Source organism: Corvus moneduloides, chromosome 29, assembly GCF_009650955.1.
Source record: "Corvus moneduloides isolate bCorMon1 chromosome 29, bCorMon1.pri, whole genome shotgun sequence".
In the NCBI taxonomy this organism is placed as follows: domain Eukaryota; kingdom Metazoa; phylum Chordata; class Aves; order Passeriformes; family Corvidae; genus Corvus; species Corvus moneduloides.
Window position 1 is genome coordinate 2,507,350 of NC_045504.1, and position 23,323 is coordinate 2,530,672.

Here is a 23,323-nt window from a genome sequence, read left to right on the forward strand (position 1 = left end):
TTATTGTGAACAGAGGGGCAGGAGAGGCTGGGAGAGGGACGGCAGGCAGGCCCCAGCCAGGCCGGGTGTCAGGGGCTGCAGGAGGCCAGGGCGGCTTGTGCAGAGCTCAACTTCTCCATGCTGGGCCGAGGCCGCCGTGGGTGTTTGGGGTGCGGGGCTGTGGTGGGTCTAGCAGGGCCCGCAGGTGTCCCAGAGCTTCTTGCTGTAGCGGGGCAGGACGCAAGGGCTGCAGGCGGGAGCAGCGTAGGCTCTGCCAAAGGTGCAGAGGCCCCCCGAGGCCTGGGTGGCGCCGGCGCCGTAGAGGCCGCCCAGCCCCAGGGAGCCGCCAAAGGCCGGTGCTCCGGAGGAGCCCACCACGGCTTGCTGCGGGAAGGAGCTGAGGATGGGGCCGGGGAAGGTGACCACCACGGGGGGCGGCTGGATGAAGGCTGAGGAGTCGGGACACTGGCGGGCGCACAGCTCATTGCAGCTCTCAGCGATGGGCTGGGGCACAGCCACGCTGGTTTTGGGTGGGCACAGGTCGTAGCAGGACATCTTGGCGTGGGATGCGAGGGTGCTCTGCAAGAGAGGCCAGCGATGGTGGGAGAGCAGCAGAGGCCAGCGGCCGAGCCACAGAGGGGCCGGGGCTGGAGCAGGGAGCTGCGAGCAGAAGCGCTCGCACACTTACCCTTGTCCCCGAGGAGGAGAAGGTGGCCAGGGCAGTGCTTGGCCGAGTCTGGCCCCAGCAGGGCTTTTATAGCAGCCTCAGCATTGCTCAGCTCCAGCCGGGCCAATCTGCTCAGGGGACACTCCCTGCTGCTGCTGCTGCTGCTGCTGCTGCTGCTGCTGACAGCAGGGCTGTGCGGCCCCTGCCCCTCCCTGAGTCAGCATCCCCCAGCTGCCACCCCAGCACATCCCGCTGCCCAAGCCATCCTGTCCATCCTGCCACATCATATATTCGATAGCAGGGACGTCACCCAGGAATGGGCTCCAGGAACAATGTTAATGGTCCAAAAGGGGTGGGGCAGGGCTGGAATCAGCCTGGGCCAGGTGGACATCTCTGCTCCTTTCCCAATGTATCTCAGGCCTGGCACGAGCAGTCTTTGTGCCCAGCCTGGCAGAACTCCAGGGGCAGTGCCAAGAAATAAATGAATTCTGCCTCCCCCACGCTGGCCAGTGATGCACAGATCTCCACAAAGTTCTTGGTCCTTCCACTCCTGACCCAGACCTCCCAAATACTTCCACGTGTCCATGGAGTCTACTCAGGGTGACATCCCTGCTAATGAGTGCCTCACGTGGCAGGAAGGACAGGATGGCTTGGGCAGCGGGATGTGCTGGGGTGGCACCTGGGGGATGCCGACTCAGGGAGGGGCAGGGGCCGCACAGGTCTGCTGTCAGCAGCAGCAGCAGCAGCAGCAGCAGCAGCAGCAGGGAGTGTCCCCTGAGCAGATTGGCCCGGCTGGAGCTGAGCAATGCTGGGTCTGCTATAAAAGCCCTGCTGGGGCCAGACTCGGCCAAGCACTGCCCTGGCCACCTTCTCCTCCTCGGGGACAAGGGTAAGTGTGCGAGCGCTTCTGCTCGCGGCTTCCTGCTCCAGCCCCGGCCCCTCTGTGGCTCGGCCGCTGGCCTCTGCTGCTCTCCCACCATCGCTGGCCTCTCTTGCAGAGCACCCTCGCATCCCACGCCAAGATGTCCTGCTACGACCTGTGCCCACCCAAAACCAGCGTGGCTGTGCCCCAGCCCATCGCTGAGAGCTGCAACGAGCTGTGCGCCCGCCAGTGTCCCGACTCCTCAGCCTTCATCCAGCCGCCCCCCGTGGTGGTCACCTTCCCCGGCCCCATCCTCAGCTCCTTCCCGCAGCAAGCCGTGGTGGGCTCCTCCGGAGCACCGGCCTTTGGCGGCTCCCTGGGGCTGGGCGGCCTCTACGGCGCCGGCGCCACCCAGGCCTCGGGGGGCCTCTGCACCTTTGGCAGAGCCTACGCTGCTCCCGCCTGCAGCCCTTGCGTCCTGCCCCGCTACAGCAAGAAGCTCTGGGACACCTGCGGGCCCTGCTAGACCCACCACAGCCCCGCACCCCAAACACCCACGGCGGCCTCGGCCCAGCATGGAGAAGTTGAGCTCTGCACAAGCCGCCCTGGCCTCCTGCAGCCCCTGACACCCGGCCTGGCTGGGGCCTGCCTGCCGTCCCTCTCCCAGCCTCTCCTGCCCCTCTGTTCACAATAAAGTTTTCCTGCATCCAACTCCTGTCTCTTTGCCTCCATTTCTGAAATTAAGAAGAACCCAGGCATAGGGGAGTTCCACGAGTGGGAGGGGAAATGCTGATCTACGGATGCCCGTGGGGAATGGAAAATGGAAGTGGAAGGGGAAAGTTAAATAGAAGAGGGAAGGGGATAGTGGAGGTTAAAGTGGGCAAGAAAATGTTATCAAAAAGCAAGTATGAAAGGAGAAGTGGGAAGGGGTAGGATGAGAAAGATAGGATAAGGATGAGAAGAAGGAGTTGCAATGATTCTTCTTAAGAAAGTCAGATCCCCTGCTTGTAGGCCATGAGGTCACAGGCTTTTGCAGACCTGAACCCGTGCTGTCACAGAGTGGAGTGGGCCCAGAGCTGGGAGCAATCCCGGGGCAAAGGACCAGGGCTCCATCCCCTCTGTGCCCCCATGGCTCTGCTAAAGGACCTGGGACTGAAACCAGAGGGACACTTCCCCCTCACCATGCCCTGTACATTTACCTTCCTCATCTTCAGCTCTTTGTCTTTGCCTTTGTCTTTGTCTTTGTATTTGTCTTACTCTTTGTCTTTCTTTTTTATATTTCTCCCTCTCCTTGTTCCTCATCTTCTGTTTCCTCTTCTCCTTCTTCTTCTCCTTCCTCTTCTCCATGTCCTCCTCCTTCTCCTTCCTCCTTTTCCTCCACTGTTTCCTCTATTCCTTCTCCTTCTTCATGTCCTTCTCCCAATCCAATCCCTTCCTGACATTTTCTATCTTCTGCTATTAATCCACTTTGATATAATTTTCTTCTACACTTGAACCTCCATGGTCTCCTTCCTTCTCCTATTTTACTATCCCCTTCCCTTTCCATTTCCGATTCCACTGGGCTATCACAGCAACACCATTTCCCTTTGTAGTGTTGGGACCCTCCCAGCCCTGGGGTCTTTCTGGTTTTGGATGAAAGCTGAGGGAGACAGGAGTTGGATGCAGGAAAACTTTATTGTGAACAGAGGGGCAGGAGAGGCTGGGAGAGAGACGGCGGGCAGGCCCCAGCCAGGCCGGGTGTCAGGGGCTGCAGGAGGCCAGGGCGGCTTGTGCAGAGCTCAACTTCTTCATGCTGAGCCGAGGCCGCCGTGGGTGTTTGGGGTGCGGGGCTGTGGTGGGTCTAGCAGGGCCCGCAGGTGTCCCAGAGCTTCTTGCTGTAGCGGGGCAGGACGCAAGGGCTGCAGGCGGGAGCAGCGTAGGCTCTGCCAAAGGTGCAGAGGCCCCCCGAGGCCTGGGTGGCGCCGGCGCCGTAGAGGCCGCCCAGCCCCAGGGAGCCGCCAAAGGCCGGTGCTCCGGAGGAGCCCACCACGGCTTGCTGCGGGAAGGAGCTGAGGATGGGGCCGGGGAAGGTGACCACCACGGGGGGCGGCTGGATGAAGGCTGAGGAGTCGGGACACTGGCGGGCGCACAGCTCGTTGCAGCTCTCAGCGATGGGCTGGGGCACAGCCACGCTGGTTTTGGGTGGGCACAGGTCGTAGCAGGACATCTTGGCGTGGGATGCGAAGGTGCTCTGCAAGAGAGGCCAGCGATGGTGGGAGAGCAGCAGAGGCCAGCGGCCGAGCCACAGAGGGGCCGGGGCTGGAGCAGGGAGCTGCGAGCAGAAGCGCTCGCACACTTACCCGTGTCCCCGAGGAGGAGAAGGTGGCCAGGACAGTGCTTGGCCGAGTCTGGCCCCAGCAGGGCTTTTATAGCAGCCCCAGCATTGCTCAGCTCCAGCCGGGCCAATCTGCTCAGGGGACACTCCCTGCTGCTGCTGCTGCTGCTGCTGCTGCTGCTGCTGACAGCAGGGCTGTGCGGCCCCTGCCCCTCCCTGAGTCAGCATCCCCCAGGTGCCACCCCAGCGCATCCTGCTGCCCAAGCCATCCTGTCCATCCTGCCACGTGAGGGACTCGATAGCAGGGATGTCACCAAGGAAAGGGCTCCAGGAACATCTTTAATGTTCCAAATGGGCGGGGAAGGGCTAGAATCAGCCTGGGCCAGATGGACATCTCTACTCCTTTCCCAATGTATCTCAGGCCTGGCACAAAGAATCTTTGCACCCAGCCTGGCAGAACTCCCGGGGCAGTGCAAAGAAGTAGATGGATTCTGGCTCCCCCACGCTGGCCAGTGATGCACAGATCCCCACAAAGTTCTTGGTCCTTCCACTCCTGACCCAGACCTCCCAAATACTTCCGCGTGTCCATGGAGTCTACTCTGGGTGACATCCCTGCTATGGAGTCCCTCACGTGGCAGGAAGGACAGGATGGCTTGGGCAGCGGGATGCGCTGGGGTGGCACCTGGGGGATGCTGACTCAGGGAGGGGCAGGGGCCGCACAGCCCTGCTGTCAGCAGCAGCAGCAGCAGCAGCAGCAGCAGCAGCAGCAGGGAGTGTCCCCTGAGCAGATTGGCCCGGCTGGAGCTGAGCAATGCTGGGGCTGCTATAAAAGCCCTGCTGGGGCCAGACTCGGCCAAGCACTGCCCTGGCCACCTTCTCCTCCTCGGGGACAAGGGTAAGTGTGCGAGCGCTTCTGCTCGCAGCTCCCTGCTCCAGCCCCGGCCCCTCTGTGGCTCGGCCGCTGGCCTCTGCTGCTCTCCCACCATCGCTGGCCTCTCTTGCAGAGCACCCTCGCATCCCACACCAAGATGTCCTGCTACGACCTGTGCCCACCCAAAACCAGCGTGGCTGTGCCCCAGCCCATCGCTGAGAGCTGCAACGAGCTGTGCGCCCGCCAGTGTCCCGACTCCTCAGCCTTCATCCAGCCGCCCCCCGTGGTGGTCACCTTCCCCGGCCCCATCCTCAGCTCCTTCCCGCAGCAAGCTGTGGTGGGCTCCTCCGGAGCACCGGCCTTTGGCGGCTCCCTGGGGCTGGGCGGCCTCTACGGCGCCGGCGCCACCCAGGCCTCGGGGGGCCTCTGCACCTTTGGCAGAGCCTACGCTGCTCCCGCCTGCAGCCCTTGCGTCCTGCCCCGCTACAGCAAGAAGCTCTGGGACACCTGCGGGCCCTGCTAGACCCACCACAGCCCCGCACCCCAAACACCCACGGCGGCCTCGGCCCAGCATGGAGAAGTTGAGCTCTGCACAAGCCGCCCTGGCCTCCTGCAGCCCCTGACACCCGGCCTGGCTGGGGCCTGCCCGCCGTCCCTCTCCCAGCCTCTCCTGCCCCTCTGTTCACAATAAAATTTTCCTGCATCCAACTCCTGTCTTTTCGCCTTCTTTTCTCAGTTTAGGAACACCCCAAGGCTGGAAGAGTTTCAAGAGTGGGAGGGGTAATGTTGTTGCTGGGATTGCCAGGGGGAATCGGAAATGGAAGGGGACAGGGAAGGGGAAAGTTAAATCGAAGAGGGAATTGGACAGTGGAGGTTAAAGTGGAGAAGAAAATGAAATCAAAGAGGAAATGGGAGTGGAGGAGGGAGAATGATGCAAATGGGTTTGGTTAGGAGATGAAGAAAGAGAAGAAGGACAAAGGATTGGGAGAAGAAGAGGAAGGAGAAGGAGAAGGAGAAGGAGAAGGAGAAGGAGAAGAGGAAACAGATGAGGAATAAGCAGTGGGAGCAATATAACGACGAAAGACTAAGACAAAGACAAATGGAAAGAGAAGGAGCTGCTGATAAGGAAATTTAATGTACAGGGCATGGTGAGGGGGGAAGCGTCCCTCTTATTCCAGTCCCAGGTCCTTTAGCAGAGCCATGGGGGCACAGAGGGGCTGGAGGCCGGGTTGGAGCCCTGGTCCTTTGCTCCCAGCTCTGGGGCCCACTCATCTCTTTGACAGCACGGGTGCAGGTCTGCAAAAGCCTGTGGACTCCTGGCCTACAAGCAGGGGATCTGACTTTCTTCAGGAAAAGACCTTGGTGCTCCTTCTCTTTCTCCTACCCTGACCCCATCCCACTGCTCTCTTTCATACTTTCCCACTAACCCTTTGATAACATTTTCTTCTCAGGTTTAACCTCCACTATCTCCTTTCCTTTCCTATTTTGCCTTCCACTCCCTCGTATTTTTCATTCTCCCTGACCATCCCAGGATCAGCGTTCGCCCTACCACTCGTGGAACTCCCCCATGCCCTGGGTGCTCATGATTTTGGAAAAGGAGGCAAAAAGACAGGAGTTGGATGCAGGAAAATTTTATTGTAAACAGAGGGGCAGGAGAGGCTGGGAGAGAGACAGCGGGCAGGCCCCAGCCAGGCCGGGTGTCAGGGGCTGCAGGAGGCCAGGGCGGCTTGTGCAGAGCTCAACTTCTCCATGCTGGGCCGAGGCCGCCGTGGGTGTTTGGGGTGCGGGGCTGTGGTGGGTCTAGCAGGGCCCGCAGGTGTCCCAGAGCTTCTTGCTGTAGCGGGGCAGGACGCAAGGGCTGCAGGCGGGAGCAGCGTAGGCTCTGCCAAAGGTGCAGAGGCCCCCCGAGGCCTGGGTGGCGCCGGCGCCGTAGAGGCCGCCCAGCCCCAGGGAGCCGCCAAAGGCCGGTGCTCCGGAGGAGCCCACCACGGCTTGCTGCGGGAAGGAGCTGAGGATGGGGCCGGGGAAGGTGACCACCACGGGGGGCGGCTGGATGAAGGCTGAGGAGTCGGGACACTGGCGGGCGCACAGCTCGTTGCAGCTCTCAGCGATGGGCTGGGGCACAGCCACGCTGGTTTTGGGTGGGCACAGGTCGTAGCAGGACATCTTGGCGTGGGATGCGAGGGTGCTCTGCAAGAGAGGCCAGCGATGGTGGGAGAGCAGCAGAGGCCAGCGGCCGAGCCACAGAGGGGCCGGGGCTGGAGCAGGGATCTGCGAGCAGAAGCGCTCGCACACTTACCCTTGTCCCCGAGGAGGAGAAGGTGGCCAGGGCAGTGCTTGGCCGAGTCTGGCCCCAGCAGGGCTTTTATAGCAGCCCCAGCATTGCTCAGCTCCAGCCGGGCCAATCTGCTCAGGGGACACTCCCTGCTGCTGCTGCTGCTGCTGCTGCTGCTGCTGACAGCAGGGCTGTGCGGCCCCTGCCCCTCCCTGAGTCAGCATCCCCCAGGTGCCACCCCAGCGCATCCCGCTGCCCAAGCCATCCTGTCCATCCTGCCATGTCAGATCTTTGATAGCTGGGATGTCACCCAGGAATGGGCTCCAGGAACAACGTTAATGTTTCAAATGGGTGGGGCAGGGCTGGAATCAGCCTGGGCCAGGTGGACATCTCTGCTCCTTTCCCAATGTATCTCAGGCCTGGCACGAGCAGTCTTTGCACCCAGCCTGGCAGAACTCCCGGGGCAGTGCCAAGAAATAAATGAATTCTGCCTCCCCCACGCTGGCCAGTGATGCACAGATCCCCACAAAGCTCATGGTCCTTCCACTCCTGACCCAGACCTCCCAAATACTTCCGCGTCTCCATGGAGTCTACTCTGGGTGACATCCCTGCTATTGAGTCCCTCGCGTGGCAGGAAGGAGAGGATGGCTTGGGCAGCGGGATGTGCCGGGGTGGCACCTGGGGGATGCTGACTCAGGGAGGGGCAGGGGCCGCACAGCCCTGCTGTCAGCAGCAGCAGCAGCAGCAGCAGCAGCAGCAGGGAGTGTCCCCTGAGCAGATTGGCCTGGCTGGAGCTGAGCAATGCTGGGGCTGCTATAAAAGCCCTGCTGGGGCCAGACTCGGCCAAGCACTGCCCTGGCCACCTTCTCCTCCTCGGGGACAAGGGTAAGTGTGCGAGCGCTTCTGCTCGCAGCTCCCTGCTCCAGCCCCGGCCCCTCTGTGGCTCGGCCGCTGGCCTCTGCTGCTCTCCCACCATCGCTGGCCTCTCTTGCAGAGCACCCTCGCATCCCACGCCAAGATGTCCTGCTACGACCTGTGCCCACCCAAAACCAGCGTGGCTGTGCCCCAGCCCATCGCTGAGAGCTGCAACGAGCTGTGCGCCCGCCAGTGTCCCGACTCCTCAGCCTTCATCCAGCCGCCCCCCGTGGTGGTCACCTTCCCCGGCCCCATCCTCAGCTCCTTCCCGCAGCAAGCCGTGGTGGGCTCCTCCGGAGCACCGGCCTTTGGCGGCTCCCTGGGGCTGGGCGGCCTCTACGGCGCCGGCGCCACCCAGGCCTCGGGGGGCCTCTGCACCTTTGGCAGAGCCTACGCTGCTCCCGCCTGCAGCCCTTGCGTCCTGCCCCGCTACAGCAAGAAGCTCTGGGACACCTGCGGGCCCTGCTAGACCCACCACAGCCCCGCACCCCAAACACCCACGGCGGCCTCGGCCCAGCATGGAGAAGTTGAGCTCTGCACAAGCCGCCCTGGCCTCCTGCAGCCCCTGACACCCGGCCTGGCTGAGGCCTGCCCGCCGTCTCTCTCCCACCCTCTCCTGCCCCTCTGTTCACAATAAAGTTTTCCTGCATCCAACTCCTGTCTTTTCGCCTTCTTTTCTCAGTTTAGGAACACCCCAAGGCTGGAAGAGTTTCAAGAGTGGGAGGGGTAATGTTGTTGCTGGGATTGCCAGGGGGAATCGGAAATGGAAGGGGACAGAGAAGGGGAAAGTTAAATCGAAGAGGGAAGTGGACAGTGGAGGTTAAAGTGGAGAAGAAAATGAAATCAAAGAGGAAATGGGAGTGGAGGAGGGAGAATGATGCAAATGGGTTTGGTTAGGAGATGGAGAAAGAGAAGAAGGACAAAGGATTGGGAGAAGAAGAGGAAGGAGAAGGAGAAGGAGAAGGAGAAGGAGAAGGAGAAGAGGAAACAGATGAGGAATGAGCAGTGGGAGCAATATAAAGACGAAAGACTAAGACAAAGACAAATGGAAAGAGAAGGAGCTGCTGATAAGGAAATTTAATGTACAGGGCATGGTGAGGGGGAAGCGTCCCTCTTATTCCAGTCCCAGGTCCTTTAGCAGAGCCATGGGGGCACAGAGGGGCTGGAGGCCGGGTTGGAGCCCTGGTCCTTTGCTCCCAGCTCTGGGGCCCACTCATCTCTTTGACAGCACGGGTGCAGGTCTGCAAAAGCCTTGTGGACTCCTGGCCTACAAGCAGGGGATCTGACTTTCCTCAGGAAAAGACCTTGGTGCTCCTTCTCTTTCTCCTACCCTGACCCCATCCCACTGCTCTCTTTCGTATTCTCCCACTTGCCCTTTGATAACATTTTCTTCTCAGGTTTAACCTCCACTATACCCGTCCATTTTCTATTTTACCTTCCACTCCCCCGTCTTTTTCATTCTCCCTGACCATCCCAGGATCAGCATTTGCCCTCCCACTCGTGGAACTCCCCCCATGCCCTGGGTGCTCATGATTTTGGAAAAGGAGGCAAAAAGATACAGGAGTTGGATGCAGGAAAACTTTATTGTGAACAGAGGGGCAGGAGAAGCTGGGAGAGAGACGGCGGGCAGGCCCCAGCCAGGCCGGGTGTCAGGGGCTGCAGGAGGCCAGGGCGGCTTGTGCAGAGCTCAACTTCTCCATGCTGGGCCGAGGCCGCCATGGGTGTTTGGGGTGCGGGGCTGTGGTGGGTCTAGCAGGGCCCGCAGGTGTCCCAGAGCTTCTTGCTGTAGCGGGGCAGGACGCAAGGGCTGCAGGCGGGAGCAGCGTAGGCTCTGCCAAAGGTGCAGAGGCCCCCCGAGGCCTGGGTGGCGCCGGCGCCGTAGAGGCCGCCCAGCCCCAGGGAGCCGCCAAAGGCCGGTGCTCCGGAGGAGCCCACCACGGCTTGCTGCGGGAAGGAGCTGAGGATGGGGCCGGGGAAGGTGACCACCACGGGGGGCGGCTGGATGAAGGCTGAGGAGTCGGGACACTGGCGGGCGCACAGCTCGTTGCAGCTCTCAGCGATGGGCTGGGGCACAGCCACGCTGGTTTTGGGTGGGCACAGGTCGTAGCAGGACATCTTGGTGTGGGATGCGAGGGTGCTCTGCAAGAGAGGCCAGCGATGGTGGGAGAGCAGCAGAGGCCAGCGGCCGAGCCACAGAGGGGCCGGGGCTGGAGCAGGGAGCCGCGAGCAGAAGCGCTCGCACACTTACCCTTGTCCCCGAGGAGGAGAAGGTGGCCAGGGCAGTGCTTGGCCGAGTCTGGCCCCAGCAGGGCTTTTATAGCAGCCCCAGCATTGCTCAGCTCCAGCCGGGCCAATCTGCTCAGGGGACACTCCCTGCTGCTGCTGCTGCTGCTGCTGCTGCTGCTGACAGCAGGGCTGTGCGGCCCCTGCCCCTCCCTGAGTCGGCATCCCTCAGGTGCCACCCCAGCGCATCCTGCTGCCCAAGCCATCCTGTCCTTCCTGCCACGTGAGGGACTCGATAGCAGGGATGTCACCCAGGAATGGGCTCCAGGAACATCTTTAATGTTCCAAATGGGCGGGGAAGGGCTGGAATCAGCCTGGGCCAGATGGACAGCTCGGCTCCTTGCCCCATGTATCTCAGGCCTGGCACGAAGAATCTTTGCACCCAGCCTGGCAGAACTCCCGGGGCAGTGCAAAGAAGTAGATGGATTCTGGCTCCCCCACGCTGGCCAGTGATGCACAGATCCCCACAAAGCTCTTGGTCCTTCCACTCTTGACCCAGACCTCCCAAATACTTCCGCGTCTCCATGGAGTCTACTCTGGGTGACATCCCTGCTATTGAGTCCCTCGCGTGGCAGGAAGGAGAGGATGGCTTGGGCAGCGGGATGTGCTGGGGTGGCACCTGGGGGATGCTGACTCAGGGAGGGGCAGGGGCCGCACAGCCCTGCTGTCAGCAGCAGCAGCAGCAGCAGCAGCAGCAGCAGGGAGTGTCCCCTGAGCAGATTGGCCTGGCTGGAGCTGAGCAATGCTGGGGCTGCTATAAAAGCCCTGCTGGGGCCAGACTCGGCCAAGCACTGCCCTGGCCACCTTCTCCTCCTCGGGGACAAGGGTAAGTGTGCGAGCGCTTCTGCTCGCAGCTCCCTGCTCCAGCCCCGGCCCCTCTGTGGCTCGGCCGCTGGCCTCTGCTGCTCTCCCACCATCGCTGGCCTCTCTTGCAGAGCACCCTCGCATCCCACGCCAAGATGTCCTGCTACGACCTGTGCCCACCCAAAACCAGCGTGGCTGTGCCCCAGCCCATCGCTGAGAGCTGCAACGAGCTGTGCGCCCGCCAGTGTCCCGACTCCTCAGCCTTCATCCAGCCGCCCCCCGTGGTGGTCACCTTCCCCGGCCCCATCCTCAGCTCCTTCCCGCAGCAAGCCGTGGTGGGCTCCTCCGGAGCACCGGCCTTTGGCGGCTCCCTGGGGCTGGGCGGCCTCTACGGCGCCGGCGCCACCCAGGCCTCGGGGGGCCTCTGCACCTTTGGCAGAGCCTACGCTGCTCCCGCCTGCAGCCCTTGCGTCCTGCCCCGCTACAGCAAGAAGCTCTGGGACACCTGCGGGCCCTGCTAGACCCACCACAGCCCCGCACCCCAAACACCCACGGCGGCCTCGGCCCAGCATGGAGAAGTTGAGCTCTGCACAAGCCGCCCTGGCCTCCTGCAGCCCCTGACACCCGGCCTGGCTGGGGCCTGCCTGCCGTCCCTCTCCCAGCCTCTCCTGCCCCTCTGTTCACAATAAAGTTTTCCTGCATCCAACTCCTGTCTCCCTCACCTTTTCTCCAAAACCAGGAAGACCCCAGGGCTGGGAGGGTCCCAACACTACAAAGGGAAATGGTGTTTCTGTGATGGCCCCATGGAATTGGAAATGGAAAGGGAAGGGGATAGTAAAATAGGAGAAGGAAGGAGAACATGGAGGTTCAAGTGTAGAAGGAAATTATATCAAAGTGGATTAATAGCAGAAGATAGAAAATGACAGCAAGGGATTGGATTGGGGGAAGGACAAGAAGAAGGAGAAGGAAAAGAGGGAAAAGTGGAAGAAAAGGAGGAAGGAGACGGAGGAGGACATGGAGAAGAGGAAGGAGAAGGAGAAGAGGAAACAAAAGATGTGGAACAAGGAGAGGCAGAAATATGAAGAGGAAAAAGACAAAGGCAAAGACAAAGAGCTGAAGATGAGGAAGGTAAATGTACAGGGCATGGTGAGGGGGAAGTGTCCCTCTTGTTTCAGTCCCAGGTCCTTTAGCAGAGCCATGGGGGCACAGAGGGGATGGAGCCCTGGTCCTTTGCCCCAGGATTGCTCCCAGCTCTGGGCCCACTCCACTCTGTGACAGCACGGGTTCAGGTCTGCAAAAGCCTGTGGCCTCATGGCCTACAAGCAAGGGATCTGACCTTCTTGAGAAGAACCATTGCAACTCCTTCTTCTTCTCTTCCTTATCCTATCTTTCTCATCCTACCCCTTCCCACTTCTCCTTTCATACTTGCTTTTTGATAACATTTTCTTGCCCACTTTAACCTCCACTATCCCCTTCCCTCTTCGATTTAACTTTCCCCTTCCACTTCCATTTTCCATTCCCCACAGGCATCCGTAGATCAGCATTTCCCCTCCCACTCGTGGAACTCCCCTATGCCTGGGTTCTTCTTAATTTCAGAAATGGAGGCAAAGAGACAGGAGTTGGATGCAGGAAAACTTTATTGTGAACAGAGGGGCAGGAGAGGCTGGGAGAGGGACGGCAGGCAGGCCCCAGCCAGGCCGGGTGTCAGGGGCTGCAGGAGGCCAGGGCGGCTTGTGCAGAGCTCAACTTCTCCATGCTGGGCCGAGGCCGCCGTGGGTGTTTGGGGTGCGGGGCTGTGGTGGGTCTAGCAGGGCCCGCAGGTGTCCCAGAGCTTCTTGCTGTAGCGGGGCAGGACGCAAGGGCTGCAGGCGGGAGCAGCGTAGGCTCTGCCAAAGGTGCAGAGGCCCCCCGAGGCCTGGGTGGCGCCGGCGCCGTAGAGGCCGCCCAGCCCCAGGGAGCCGCCAAAGGCCGGTGCTCCGGAGGAGCCCACCACGGCTTGCTGCGGGAAGGAGCTGAGGATGGGGCCGGGGAAGGTGACCACCACGGGGGGCGGCTGGATGAAGGCTGAGGAGTCGGGACACTGGCGGGCGCACAGCTCGTTGCAGCTCTCAGCGATGGGCTGGGGCACAGCCACGCTGGTTTTGGGTGGGCACAGGTCGTAGCAGGACATCTTGGCGTGGGATGCGAAGGTGCTCTGCAAGAGAGGCCAGCGATGGTGGGAGAGCAGCAGAGGCCAGGGGCCGAGCCACAGAGGGGCCGGGGCTGGAGCAGGGAGCTGCGAGCAGAAGCGCTCGCACACTTACCCTTGTCCCCGAGGAGGAGAAGGTAGCCAGGGCAGTGCTTGGCCGAGTCTGGCCCCAGCAGGGCTTTTATAGCAGCCCCAGCATTGCTCAGCTCCAGCTGGGCCAATCTGCTCAGGGGACACTCCCTGCTGCTGCTGCTGCTGCTGCTGCTGCTGACAGCAGGGCTGTGCGGCCCCTGCCCCACCCTGAGTCAGCATCCCCCAGGTGCCACCCCAGCACATCCCGCTGCCCAAGCCATCCTGTCCTTCCTGCCACGTGAGGGACTCGATAGCACGGATGTCACCCAGGAATGGGCTCCAGGAACATCTTTGATGTTCCAAATGGGCGGGGAAGGGCTGGAATCAGCCTGGGCCAGGTGGACATCTCTGCTCCTTTCCCAATGTATCTCAGGCCTGGCACGAAGAATCTTTGCACCCAGCCTGGCAGAACTCCCGGGGCAGTGCAAAGAAGTAGATGGATTCTGGCTCCCCCACGCTGGCCAGTGATGCACAGATCCCCACAAAGTTCTTGGTCCTTCCACTCTTGACCCAGACCTCCCAAATACTTGCGCGTCTCCATGGAGTCTACTCTGGGTGACATCCCTGCTATTGAGTCCCTCGCGTGGCAGGAAGGAGAGGTTGGCTTGGGCAGCAGGATGTGCTGGGGTGGCACCTGGGGGATGCTGACTCAGGGAGGGGCAGGGGCCGCACAGCCCTGCTGTCAGCAGCAGCAGCAGCAGCAGCAGCAGGGAGTGTCCCCTGAGCAGATTGGCCCGGCTGGAGCTGAGCAATGCCGGGGCTGCTATAAAAGCCCTGCTGGGGCCAGACTCGGCCAAGCACTGCCCTGGCCACCTTCTCCTCCTCGGGGACAAGGGTAAGTGTGCGAGCGCTTCTGCTCGCAGCTCCCTGCTCCAGCCCCGGCCCCTCTGTGGCTCGGCCGCTGGCCTCTGCTGCTCTCCCACCATCGCTGGCCTCTCTTGCAGAGCACCCTCGCATCCCACGCCAAGATGTCCTGCTACGACCTGTGCCCACCCAAAACCAGCGTGGCTGTGCCCCAGCCCATCGCTGAGAGCTGCAACGAGCTGTGCGCCCGCCAGTGTCCCGACTCCTCAGCCTTCATCCAGCCGCCCCCCGTGGTGGTCACCTTCCCCGGCCCCATCCTCAGCTCCTTCCCGCAGCAAGCCGTGGTGGGCTCCTCCGGAGCACCGGCCTTTGGCGGCTCCCTGGGGCTGGGCGGCCTCTACGGCGCCGGCGCCACCCAGGCCTCGGGGGGCCTCTGCACCTTTGGCAGAGCCTACGCTGCTCCCGCCTGCAGCCCTTGCGTCCTGCCCCGCTACAGCAAGAAGCTCTGGGACACCTGCGGGCCCTGCTAGACCCACCACAGCCCCGCACCCCAAACACCCACGGCGGCCTCGGCCCAGCATGGAGAAGTTGAGCTCTGCACAAGCCGCCCTGGCCTCCTGCAGCCCCTGACACCCGGCCTGGCTGGGGCCTGCCCGCCGTCTCTCTCCCACCCTCTCCTGCCCCTCTGTTCACAATAAAGTTTTCCTGCATCCAACTCCTGTCTCTTTGCCTTCTTTTCTCAATTTAGGAAGGCCCCAGGGCTGGGGGAGTTCTAAGAGTGGGTGGGGAAATGGTGTTGCTGGGATTGCCAGGGGGAATCGGAAATGGAAGGGGACAGGGAAGGGGAAAGTGAAATAGAAGAGGGAAGTGGGCAGTGGGGGTTAAAGTGGAGAAGAAAATGAAATCAAAGAGGAAATGGGAGTGCAGGAAAGAGAATGATGCAAATGGGTTTGTTTAGGAGATGGAGAAAGATAAGAAGAAGAAGAGGACAAAGGATTGGGAGAAGAAGAGGAAGAAGAAGGAGAAGGAGAAGGAGAGGAGGAAACAGATGATGAGGAGCGAGGAGAGGGAGAAATATAAAGAAGACAAAGACAAATGGAAAGAGAAGGAATTGATGATAAGGAAATTTAATATACAGGGTATGGTGAGGGGGAAGTGTCCCACTTATTCCAGTCCCAGGTCCTTTAGCAGAGCCACGGTGGCACAGAGGGGCTGGAGGCTGGTTTGGAGCCCTGGTCTTCTGCCCCTGAATGGCTCCCAGCTCTGGGCCCACTCCACTCTTTGACAGCACGGGTGCAGGTCTGCCAAAGCCTATGGTCTCCTGGCCTACAAGTAGGGGATCTGTCTTTCTTCAGGAAGAGTCTTTGATGCTCCTTCTCCTTCTCCTATCCTGACCCCTTCCCCCGTTCTCTTTCGTACTCCTCCACTTCCCCTTTGATAACATTTTCTTCTCAGGTTTAACCTCCACTATACCCGTCCATTTTCTATTTTACCTTCCACTCCCCCGTCTTTTTCATTCTACTGGACCATCCCAGGATCAGCATTTGCCCTCCCACTCTTGGAACTCCCAGATGCCCAGGGTCCTCATGATTTCAGAAAAGGAGGCAAAAAGATACAGGAGTTGGATGCAGGAAAACTTTATTGTGAACAGAGGGGCAGGAGAGGGTGGGAGAGGGACGGAAGGCAGGCCCCAGCCAAGCCGGGTGTCAGGGGATGCAGGAGGCCAGGGCGGCTTGTGCAGAGCTCAACTTCTCCATGCTGGGCCGAGGCCGCCGTGGGTGTTTGGGGTGCGGGGCTGTGGTGGGTCTAGCAGGGCCCGCAGGTGTCCCAGAGCTTCTTGCTGTAGCGGGGCAGGACGCAAGGGCTGCAGGCGGGAGCAGCGTAGGCTCTGCCAAAGGTGCAGAGGCCCCCCGAGGCCTGGGTGGCGCCGGCGCCGTAGAGGCCGCCCAGCCCCAGGGAGCCGCCAAAGGCCGGTGCTCCGGAGGAGCCCACCACGGCTTGCTGCGGGAAGGAGCTGAGGATGGGGCCGGGGAAGGTGACCACCACGGGGGGCGGCTGGATGAAGGCTGAGGAGTCGGGACACTGGCGGGCGCACAGCTCGTTGCAGCTCTCAGCGATGGGCTGGGGCACAGCCACGCTGGTTTTGGGTGGGCACAGGTCGTAGCAGGACATCTTGGCGTGGGATGCGAGGGTGCTCTGCAAGAGAGGCCAGCGATGGTGGGAGAGCAGCAGAGGCCAGCGGCCGAGCCACAGAGGGGCCGGGGCTGGAGCAGGGATCTGCGAGCAGAAGCGCTCGCACACTTACCCTTGTCCCCGAGGAGGAGAAGGTGGCCAGGGCAGTGCTTGGCCGAGTCTGGCCCCAGCAGGGCTTTTATAGCAGCCCCAGCATTGCTCAGCTCCAGCCGGGCCAATCTGCTCAGGGGACACTCCCTGCTGCTGCTGCTGCTGCTGACAGCAGGGCTGTGCGGCCCCTGCCCCTCCCTGAGTCAGCATCCCCCAGGTGCCACCCCAGCACATCCCGCTGCCCAAGCCATCCTGTCCATCCTGCCACATGAGGGACTCATTAGCAGGGATGTCACCCAGGAATGGGCTCCAGGAACAACGTTAATATTCCAAAGGGGTGGGGCAGGGCTGGAATCAGCCTGGGCCAGGTGGACATCTCTGCTCCTTTCCCAATGTATCTCAGGCCTGGCACGAGCAGTCTTTGTGCCCAGCCTGGCAGAACTCCCGGGACAGTGTCTAGAGGTAGATGCATTCTGCCTCCCCCACGCTGGCCAGTGATGCACAGATCCCCACAAAGTTCTTGGTCCTTCCACTCCTGACCCAGACCACCCAAACACTTCCAGGTGTCCATGGGGTCTACTCAGGGTGACATCCCTGCTATTGAGTCCCTCACGTGGCAGGAAGGACAGGATGGCTTGGGCAGCGGGATGTGCTGGGGTGGCACCTGGGGGATGCTGACTCAGGGAGGGGCAGGGGCCGCACAGGTCTGCTGTCAGCAGCAGCAGCAGCAGCAGCAGCAGCAGGGAGTGTCCCCTGAGCAGATTGGCCCGGCTGGAGCTGAGCAATGCTGGGGCTGCTATAAAAGCCCTGCTGGGGCCAGACTCGGCCAAGCACTGCCCTGGCCACCTTCTCCTCCTTGGGGACAAGGGTAAGTGTGCGAGCGCTTCTGCTCGCGGCTCCCTGCTCCAGCCCCGGCCCCTCTGTGGCTCGGCCCCTGGCCTCTGCTGCTCTCCCACCATCGCTGGCCTCTCTTGCAGAGCACCCTCGCATCCCACGCCAAGATGTCCTGCTACGACCTGTGCCCACCCAAAACCAGCGTGGCTGTGCCCCAGCCCATCGCTGAGAGCTGCAACGAGCTGTGCGCCCGCCAGTGTCCCGACTCCTCAGCCTTCATCCAGCCGCCCCCCGTGGTGGTCACCTTCCCCGGCCCCATCCTCAGCTCCTTCCCGCAGCAAGCCGTGGTGGGCTCCTCCGGAGCACCGGCCTTTGGCGGCTCCCTGGGGCTGGGCGGCCTCTACGGCGCCGGCGCCACCCAGGCCTCGGGGGGCCTCTGCACCTTTGGCAGAGCCTACGCTGCTCCCGCCTGCAGCCCTTGCGTCCTGCCCCGCTACAGCAAGAAGCTCTGGGACACCTGCGGGCCCTGCTAGACCCACCACAGCCCCGCACCCCAAACACCCACGGCGGCCTCGGCCCAGCATGGAGAAGTTGAGCTCTGCACAAGCCGCCCTGGCCTCCTGCAGCCCCTGACACCCGGCCTGGCTGGGGCCTGCCTGCCGTCCCTCTCCCAGCCTCTCCTGCCCCTCTGTTCACAATAAAGTTTTCCTGCATCCAACTCCTGTCTCTCTGTATATTTTTCTGGAGTTCTGTTCCCACCACAGTGGGAGGGTAGATTCTGATTTCTGCGTATCTCACCATGCCATATCATCTTCTTTTTACTCCTTTGAGAGGTCAGGTAATTTCTGCTTTCATTGTATTCCTTCCTGTTCCGCATTTTGTCTTAATTAGGATAAATTCCATTCATTTTTCCTGGATTCACCATGTCTGTTTGACGAGTCAGGCCATGTTTTCAGTGATAGGGAAATTGGGTGTGCTCTTTCCCTTGGTTTTACAGGTTGTGCTTATATTACCATGACTCTGGTATTTTATATTTTCATTGTATTCACTCCTAAGCATGTAGAGGTCACAGGGGCCTCTGGCCCAGTCAGGTGACTGGGCGCTCCCAGTCACAGCAGAAGCTGATGTCCCCAGGCTTTGAGGTTGTAAAATCCCAACATGCCCTTTGTTTGTCCCTCCTCAGACGCATCATCCTGAGCCGTTATTCTGTTTTTGCACCATGATTAAATTATTTTAAGGATCCAGAGGTCTGACACTCTGCTTGGAAAATCTGGGATTGAGGCAGTGCGGAATCCTTTGGTAACTGTGAGTGTGAGGGATGTGAGGATTCAAGCAGAGGTCACTGGAACCAGTGGTCTTGGCTCAGATGATTCTACTGGACATGACCTTCAGTGCTCTGGTCTGGTTGACGAGGTGGGCATTGGTGCCAGGTTGGACTTGATGATCTTGGAGGTGTTTTCCTGGTTCCTGGGATTCTGAGGGTGGCTCCTGAGAGGTGGCACAGGAGAGTTTCCTTGCCGTTGCACCACCTCCTTTCCCCATATTCAGCAGGTCCCCAACTCTGCCCCGTCCCGTGACGATCACCACGTTACTGCTGCTCCCAGCAGTTCAACCACCTCGTTTTTCCAGTCTGAAACTCTGATTCCCTCCTGCTCCGTGCCACTCAGCTTTCTTTCTGTTATCAGGGTTCCCAAAAGATGTGCCAATGCCAGGAACGCAAATGAATAATTAGAGGTTTTTTGGGATGGATCCTTGAGTAATGAATGGAGTAAACTCCCTCCACCCCATAACTCCCGTGTAGACACTGAGAGAAAGGTCAGCTCTGTGTAGGATTTTGCAATCAGACATGAGCTCACTCTGAGCAGGCATCGAGCCCAAATTAAAGCTGTGTAATCGTTGTTCCCTGGGTGTTAATGGCTCTCTCCAGGGGTGTTATCTTGGGCTGAGCACTTGTCTGACACAACACCTAATTAGGCTGGTACCTGCCTGGCACAGCCTCGCTGAGAGGATCAGGTGAAATTTGGCAGTCGCAGCTCAGGTGTTCGGCTGGGCTCATGATTGACACCCAAGCACCTCTTGGAGGCTGCGTGTGGAAGCAAAGAACAGAAGAGAAACAGAGAGAAAAGCATCCGCGTTTTGTAAAATTGTCCCAGGAACTGCCCTGGATGAGAGGAAGGAGGGGACAGGGAGGATGAAGCAGGGACAGAGAGGAGAACCCATCAGGGAAGAGCTTTTTGAGCTGCACCAGAGGAGCATCAGGTTGGACATAGGAATTTCCTCCTGGAAAGGGTGGTCAGGCCTTGGAAGGGGCTCAGGGAGGTTTAGAGTTCCCATCCCTGGAGATGTCCAAGGAATTCCTGGATGTTGGGCTGGGTGACCAGGTGGGGATCAGGCACAGCTTGAATATCTCAAAGGTTTTTTCCAACCTAAATAATTCTGTGATTTTTGGACAAAATATTCTCAATAAGTGTTTGTTTACCCATAAAAACAAAACCTTGTTTTCTTAAAATAAAACCAGCATTCATGGGTACCATGGACTAATTTCCACTTGAATTTATTACTTACAGCCCTCTGACAGATCCAGTCCCATATGAGGAAGAATATTGAAATTACCTGTGAAAAATAAGATTTGCTGTTCTTTGACACTCAAGATATTTTCTTTGAAAGAGTCCCAGTGAAGGAAGAGGTAAATCCTCTCTAATGCATCAGTTCATGTTCTTTTTACCTCACCTGCTGACAGGTTCAAGCAAACCTTCCCTGAGGCAACTTTATCATGGCAATGATTAACGAAAAAAGAGAAGGTAATGCCTCATCTTTGCTCATCAGATACCTATCTCAAAAATTGTTTCCCTTTGTTCACCTTCCTCCTATCATTCCTTTTCAGAAGACGCTTTGGCAGAACTTCAGGCAGTATTTTTTAGCTTTGTCTTTGAAGGCAGTTGGGTGATTTCTAAGACATCTCCTGGAAGACGTAAAATTAAAAGGAATTCCAGCACTGAATTAACCACTTAAAGGTAGAATCATGGAATATCCTAAGTTGGAAGGGCCCCACAGGGATTGAGTCCAACTCCTGGCCCTGCACAGGCACCCCAAAAAACCCACCCGGTGCCTGAGAGCGTTGTCCTTGAGATCTGGCAACCTTGGGGCTGTGACTATTCCCTATTCCAGTTCCAAACTGGATGGAAATAATTGGAATAACTACTGGAAGTCTGACAACTGGAATAATTAGTCTAAGGCAGAGAGGATTCTCAGGTGCAGGTCTGACCAAAGGCCTCTCAGCCTGGTTCTGATGGGGATGAGAGGGAGCCCTGAACCCCGCTCTGGGGCTTAACAGGAAAAACAAAGGCAGGTGTTGGATGCTGGATTTTTTTATTGCAAAGGCAGGGAAGGCTCCGCTGGACAAGAACATCTGAGGCAAAGACAGGCAGGTTGTCCCTCCCTGCATCACGAGAGCTGCTCCCTCAGCCTTGTCCCAGGAGGCAGCAGTTCAAGGGAGAAGCCAGTGGATGGTGGAGCCCCACATTTGGCCACTGGCAGGAGTGGGGAAGAGGAGATCAAGCAAAGGAAGGAGGAAGGGAGAAGAGGGATTTCTGGAGGGGTTCTGACTCCACAGTGTGAAGTGAAGTCTGACGCTGTGCCCCTTCCTCAGGAGCTCAGGTGAGGATCCAGTGGTGTCGTTTACTGAGTTGAGGAATTTTTCCATCAGGTTTAGCAGGAGCCGCAGCTGCCGCGGCCGTAGCGGCCGTAGCGGGAGGACCAAGGGCTCCAGGAGCCAAAGGATCCAAAGGATCTCCCAGAGCCATACAGGCCCCGGTAACCCCCACAGGACCCCAGACCCCCATAGCCCAGGGAGGAGCCCCCATAGCCCCACAGACCCCCATAGCCCAGGGATCCGTAACCCCCGTATCCACAGAGACCACCATAACCCCCAGAGCCATAGCCCCCATAGCCCAGGGATCCATAGCCCCCATAGCCCAGGGATCCATAGCCCCCGTAGCCCAGGGATCCATAGCCCCCGTAACCCAGGGATCCATAACCCCCATAGCCCAGGGAGGACCCTGAGGCTCCAAGGACGGGCGCTCCAGCAGATCCCACCACGGAATCCTGCGGGAAGGAGCTGAGGATGGGGCCGGGGAAGGTGACCACCACGGCGGGAGGCTGGATGACGGTGGTGGAGTCGGGGCACTGGCGCACACACGGCTCATTCCCGCTGTCGGCGATGGGCTGGGGCCGGATGAGGCCGGAGCCAGAGGTGGAGCACAGGTCATAGCAGGACATTTTGCAGGGATTGGAGGTTGATCTACGAGAGTTGGTTTGAGCAAGTACAAGATGTTATTTACCGACAGAAATGGGCTCTGGTGTTGGCTGCCTTTCCCCACTCAGGAGCGCTTTGAAGCACCGGAATTTCCCCACGTCTATTAAAGATGAAAATTGAATAAGAACAGCCAAATGATTTGTTCGGGTACTTTGGTGAGTCAGCAGATCAACAAGGAGCGAGACTCTGCTCCGAAAGTTGAGTGTGTTGTTATTTCGGATTTCATGAGTCTGGCTCTTCATTCCCACTGATCTCCTTTATGCTGATCCTTGTCAAAAGAGGGATTATAACTCATTGTCTTTTCAGATTCACTCTGTAGCTTGTTGGATGAGACCATTACAAGGGAATTACAAAGATGATTGTCCCAAATCTCCAAACATTGAATCAGGGCTTTGAGACAATGAGCTTAACACTCAGCATTTTGATTTTGAGCTCTGAACTCCGAAAAATTCTCACACCAAACCTCTTGCCCTCATTAACTCAGAAGAACCCAGTGCTTCACATTTCAGCTCCCTAAATTCTGTCCAGGATCCCTTTTAATCTTAAATAAATGTCTTACAGGGTGTTTTAAACAGTTCTCAGTTCTTCTCTGTGCCCTACTCCAAGACAGTGCCTGATCTCTGGGGGTGTTCATGACCATTTATCTTGAACTAAAAGCATTTTGGGTGATTTGTAATAGAATAAACTGGATCTAATGGCAGGTTTGCCTCTAGGCTCAACATCCCCTGTTCCCAGGATTTAAACTTTCCAAATAATTTCCAGTCACCCATTTAACCAAACAGAAAATAGGAATAAACGCTGAACCAGTAACATCATGGATAGAACTGGTGAACGCAACCCAACATCCAACCGAATTTTCTGACAAGAAACTTTCAGTTTGATTTGGAATCAAACACCAACCTCGAAAGCAAAGAGCAGCCGTCCCTAAGGTTTTTGTAAGGTTTATCTCTTCACCTAAAATTTTGCCTACGAGTTCCCAATGGAAGAGACCACCCCAGAATTATTGTATACCAAAGAGAGATTCCAAAAGTAGCAAAGAGCAGTTCCAGAAGTAGCGAAGAACAGCTCCGGACTTACCAAGCCGTTGAGAAGAACGAGTGAAGGGAAGATGCTGGGAGAACCCCAAGTGGAGACACCTTTTATACAGTTCAGACTTGCCTGAGGGCTCAGAGGAGCTCATTAGTTGACACAGAACATTTTTTGTATTGATTGCACCTCAAAGTGATGAAATTATTGCTCTTTCTGTGTTTATTCTTGATTTCAATTATCGCGTTACGTCACACGAGGTCCTTTCATCTAAAAGGTTGATGGGTGAAATTAGTGCATCTCTCATCCTAAAACATGATTCACGAATTAGTATTGGTTTTCTGGAGTGGCACCACATACTGAGCTGTTTATACATCAATATTCTTGTCCTGTCTTATAAGAAAATTATGCTCAGACATTTACAGAAATTACAAAATCATGGAATGATTTGGGGACACAAATATCCAGAAAAGCCTTAGGTTTTATCTGACCCTCAAACCACAGCTCAGACCTGAGTTTAGTTCTGAATGGGGAGAGATTTGTGATTTTAAGGATTAGAATGGAAAGTTCAAAATAATCAGAGTGTACATTGAATTAATAATTGAATTTATGTTTTATTGAGATGGCTCCATCTGTGGAAGTGTTCAAGGCCAGTTTGGATCAACCTGGGATAGTGGAAGGTGTCCCTGCCCATGGCAGGAGTTGGAACAAGATGGTCTTTGAGGTCCCTCTGAACTTTAAACCATTCCATGATTCTGTATAGGAGAAATC

General features: G+C 58.3%; 13 protein-coding genes across 13 annotated transcripts; 6 read left to right on the top strand and 7 right to left on the bottom strand.

Annotated features, from left to right (window-relative positions):
• Nucleotides 1–168: 168 nt before the first annotated feature.
• LOC116436571 (scale keratin-like) lies at nt 169–551 on the bottom strand. The gene has a single exon (XM_032093797.1). The coding sequence runs from the start codon at nt 532–534 to the stop codon at nt 169–171; it is 366 nt and encodes a 121-aa protein (XP_031949688.1). The 5' UTR covers nt 535–551.
• Nucleotides 552–1,651: 1,100 nt separating this feature from the next.
• Nucleotides 1,652–2,034, top strand: LOC116436569 (scale keratin-like). Its single transcript, XM_032093795.1, has one exon. It carries the CDS (start codon nt 1,669–1,671, stop codon nt 2,032–2,034), a length of 366 nt encoding a protein of 121 aa, XP_031949686.1. The 5' UTR covers nt 1,652–1,668.
• A 1,314-nt stretch (nt 2,035–3,348) lies between these two features.
• LOC116436576 (scale keratin-like) lies at nt 3,349–3,731 on the bottom strand. Its single transcript, XM_032093802.1, has one exon. It carries the CDS (start codon nt 3,712–3,714, stop codon nt 3,349–3,351), a length of 366 nt encoding a protein of 121 aa, XP_031949693.1. The 5' UTR covers nt 3,715–3,731.
• A 1,113-nt stretch (nt 3,732–4,844) lies between these two features.
• Nucleotides 4,845–5,216, top strand: LOC116436578 (scale keratin-like). The gene has a single exon (XM_032093804.1). It carries the CDS (start codon nt 4,851–4,853, stop codon nt 5,214–5,216), a length of 366 nt encoding a protein of 121 aa, XP_031949695.1. The 5' UTR covers nt 4,845–4,850.
• Nucleotides 5,217–6,493: 1,277 nt separating this feature from the next.
• LOC116436574 (scale keratin-like) lies at nt 6,494–6,876 on the bottom strand. Its single transcript, XM_032093801.1, has one exon. The coding sequence runs from the start codon at nt 6,857–6,859 to the stop codon at nt 6,494–6,496; it is 366 nt and encodes a 121-aa protein (XP_031949692.1). The 5' UTR covers nt 6,860–6,876.
• A 1,093-nt stretch (nt 6,877–7,969) lies between these two features.
• On the top strand, nt 7,970–8,352 carry LOC116436573 (scale keratin-like). The gene has a single exon (XM_032093799.1). It carries the CDS (start codon nt 7,987–7,989, stop codon nt 8,350–8,352), a length of 366 nt encoding a protein of 121 aa, XP_031949690.1. The 5' UTR covers nt 7,970–7,986.
• A 1,280-nt stretch (nt 8,353–9,632) lies between these two features.
• On the bottom strand, nt 9,633–10,004 carry LOC116436577 (scale keratin-like). Its single transcript, XM_032093803.1, has one exon. The coding sequence runs from the start codon at nt 9,996–9,998 to the stop codon at nt 9,633–9,635; it is 366 nt and encodes a 121-aa protein (XP_031949694.1). The 5' UTR covers nt 9,999–10,004.
• A 1,104-nt stretch (nt 10,005–11,108) lies between these two features.
• Nucleotides 11,109–11,491, top strand: LOC116436549 (scale keratin-like). The gene has a single exon (XM_032093764.1). The coding sequence runs from the start codon at nt 11,126–11,128 to the stop codon at nt 11,489–11,491; it is 366 nt and encodes a 121-aa protein (XP_031949655.1). The 5' UTR covers nt 11,109–11,125.
• Nucleotides 11,492–12,774: 1,283 nt separating this feature from the next.
• On the bottom strand, nt 12,775–13,157 carry LOC116436550 (scale keratin-like). The gene has a single exon (XM_032093765.1). It carries the CDS (start codon nt 13,138–13,140, stop codon nt 12,775–12,777), a length of 366 nt encoding a protein of 121 aa, XP_031949656.1. The 5' UTR covers nt 13,141–13,157.
• Nucleotides 13,158–14,241: 1,084 nt separating this feature from the next.
• LOC116436552 (scale keratin-like) lies at nt 14,242–14,624 on the top strand. Its single transcript, XM_032093767.1, has one exon. It carries the CDS (start codon nt 14,259–14,261, stop codon nt 14,622–14,624), a length of 366 nt encoding a protein of 121 aa, XP_031949658.1. The 5' UTR covers nt 14,242–14,258.
• A 1,276-nt stretch (nt 14,625–15,900) lies between these two features.
• Nucleotides 15,901–17,367, bottom strand: LOC116436354 (scale keratin-like). Its single transcript, XM_032093388.1, has 2 exons — nt 17,224–17,367; nt 15,901–16,290 (listed from the first exon to the last, which is right to left on the bottom strand). Exons 1-2 carry the CDS (start codon nt 17,365–17,367, stop codon nt 15,901–15,903), a joined length of 534 nt encoding a protein of 177 aa, XP_031949279.1.
• An 11-nt stretch (nt 17,368–17,378) lies between these two features.
• LOC116436355 (scale keratin-like) lies at nt 17,379–17,744 on the top strand. Its single transcript, XM_032093389.1, has one exon. The coding sequence runs from the start codon at nt 17,379–17,381 to the stop codon at nt 17,742–17,744; it is 366 nt and encodes a 121-aa protein (XP_031949280.1).
• A 3,175-nt stretch (nt 17,745–20,919) lies between these two features.
• Nucleotides 20,920–21,489, bottom strand: LOC116436542 (scale keratin-like). Its single transcript, XM_032093758.1, has one exon. The coding sequence runs from the start codon at nt 21,487–21,489 to the stop codon at nt 20,920–20,922; it is 570 nt and encodes a 189-aa protein (XP_031949649.1).
• Between the last annotated feature and the right edge of the window lie 1,834 nt (nt 21,490–23,323).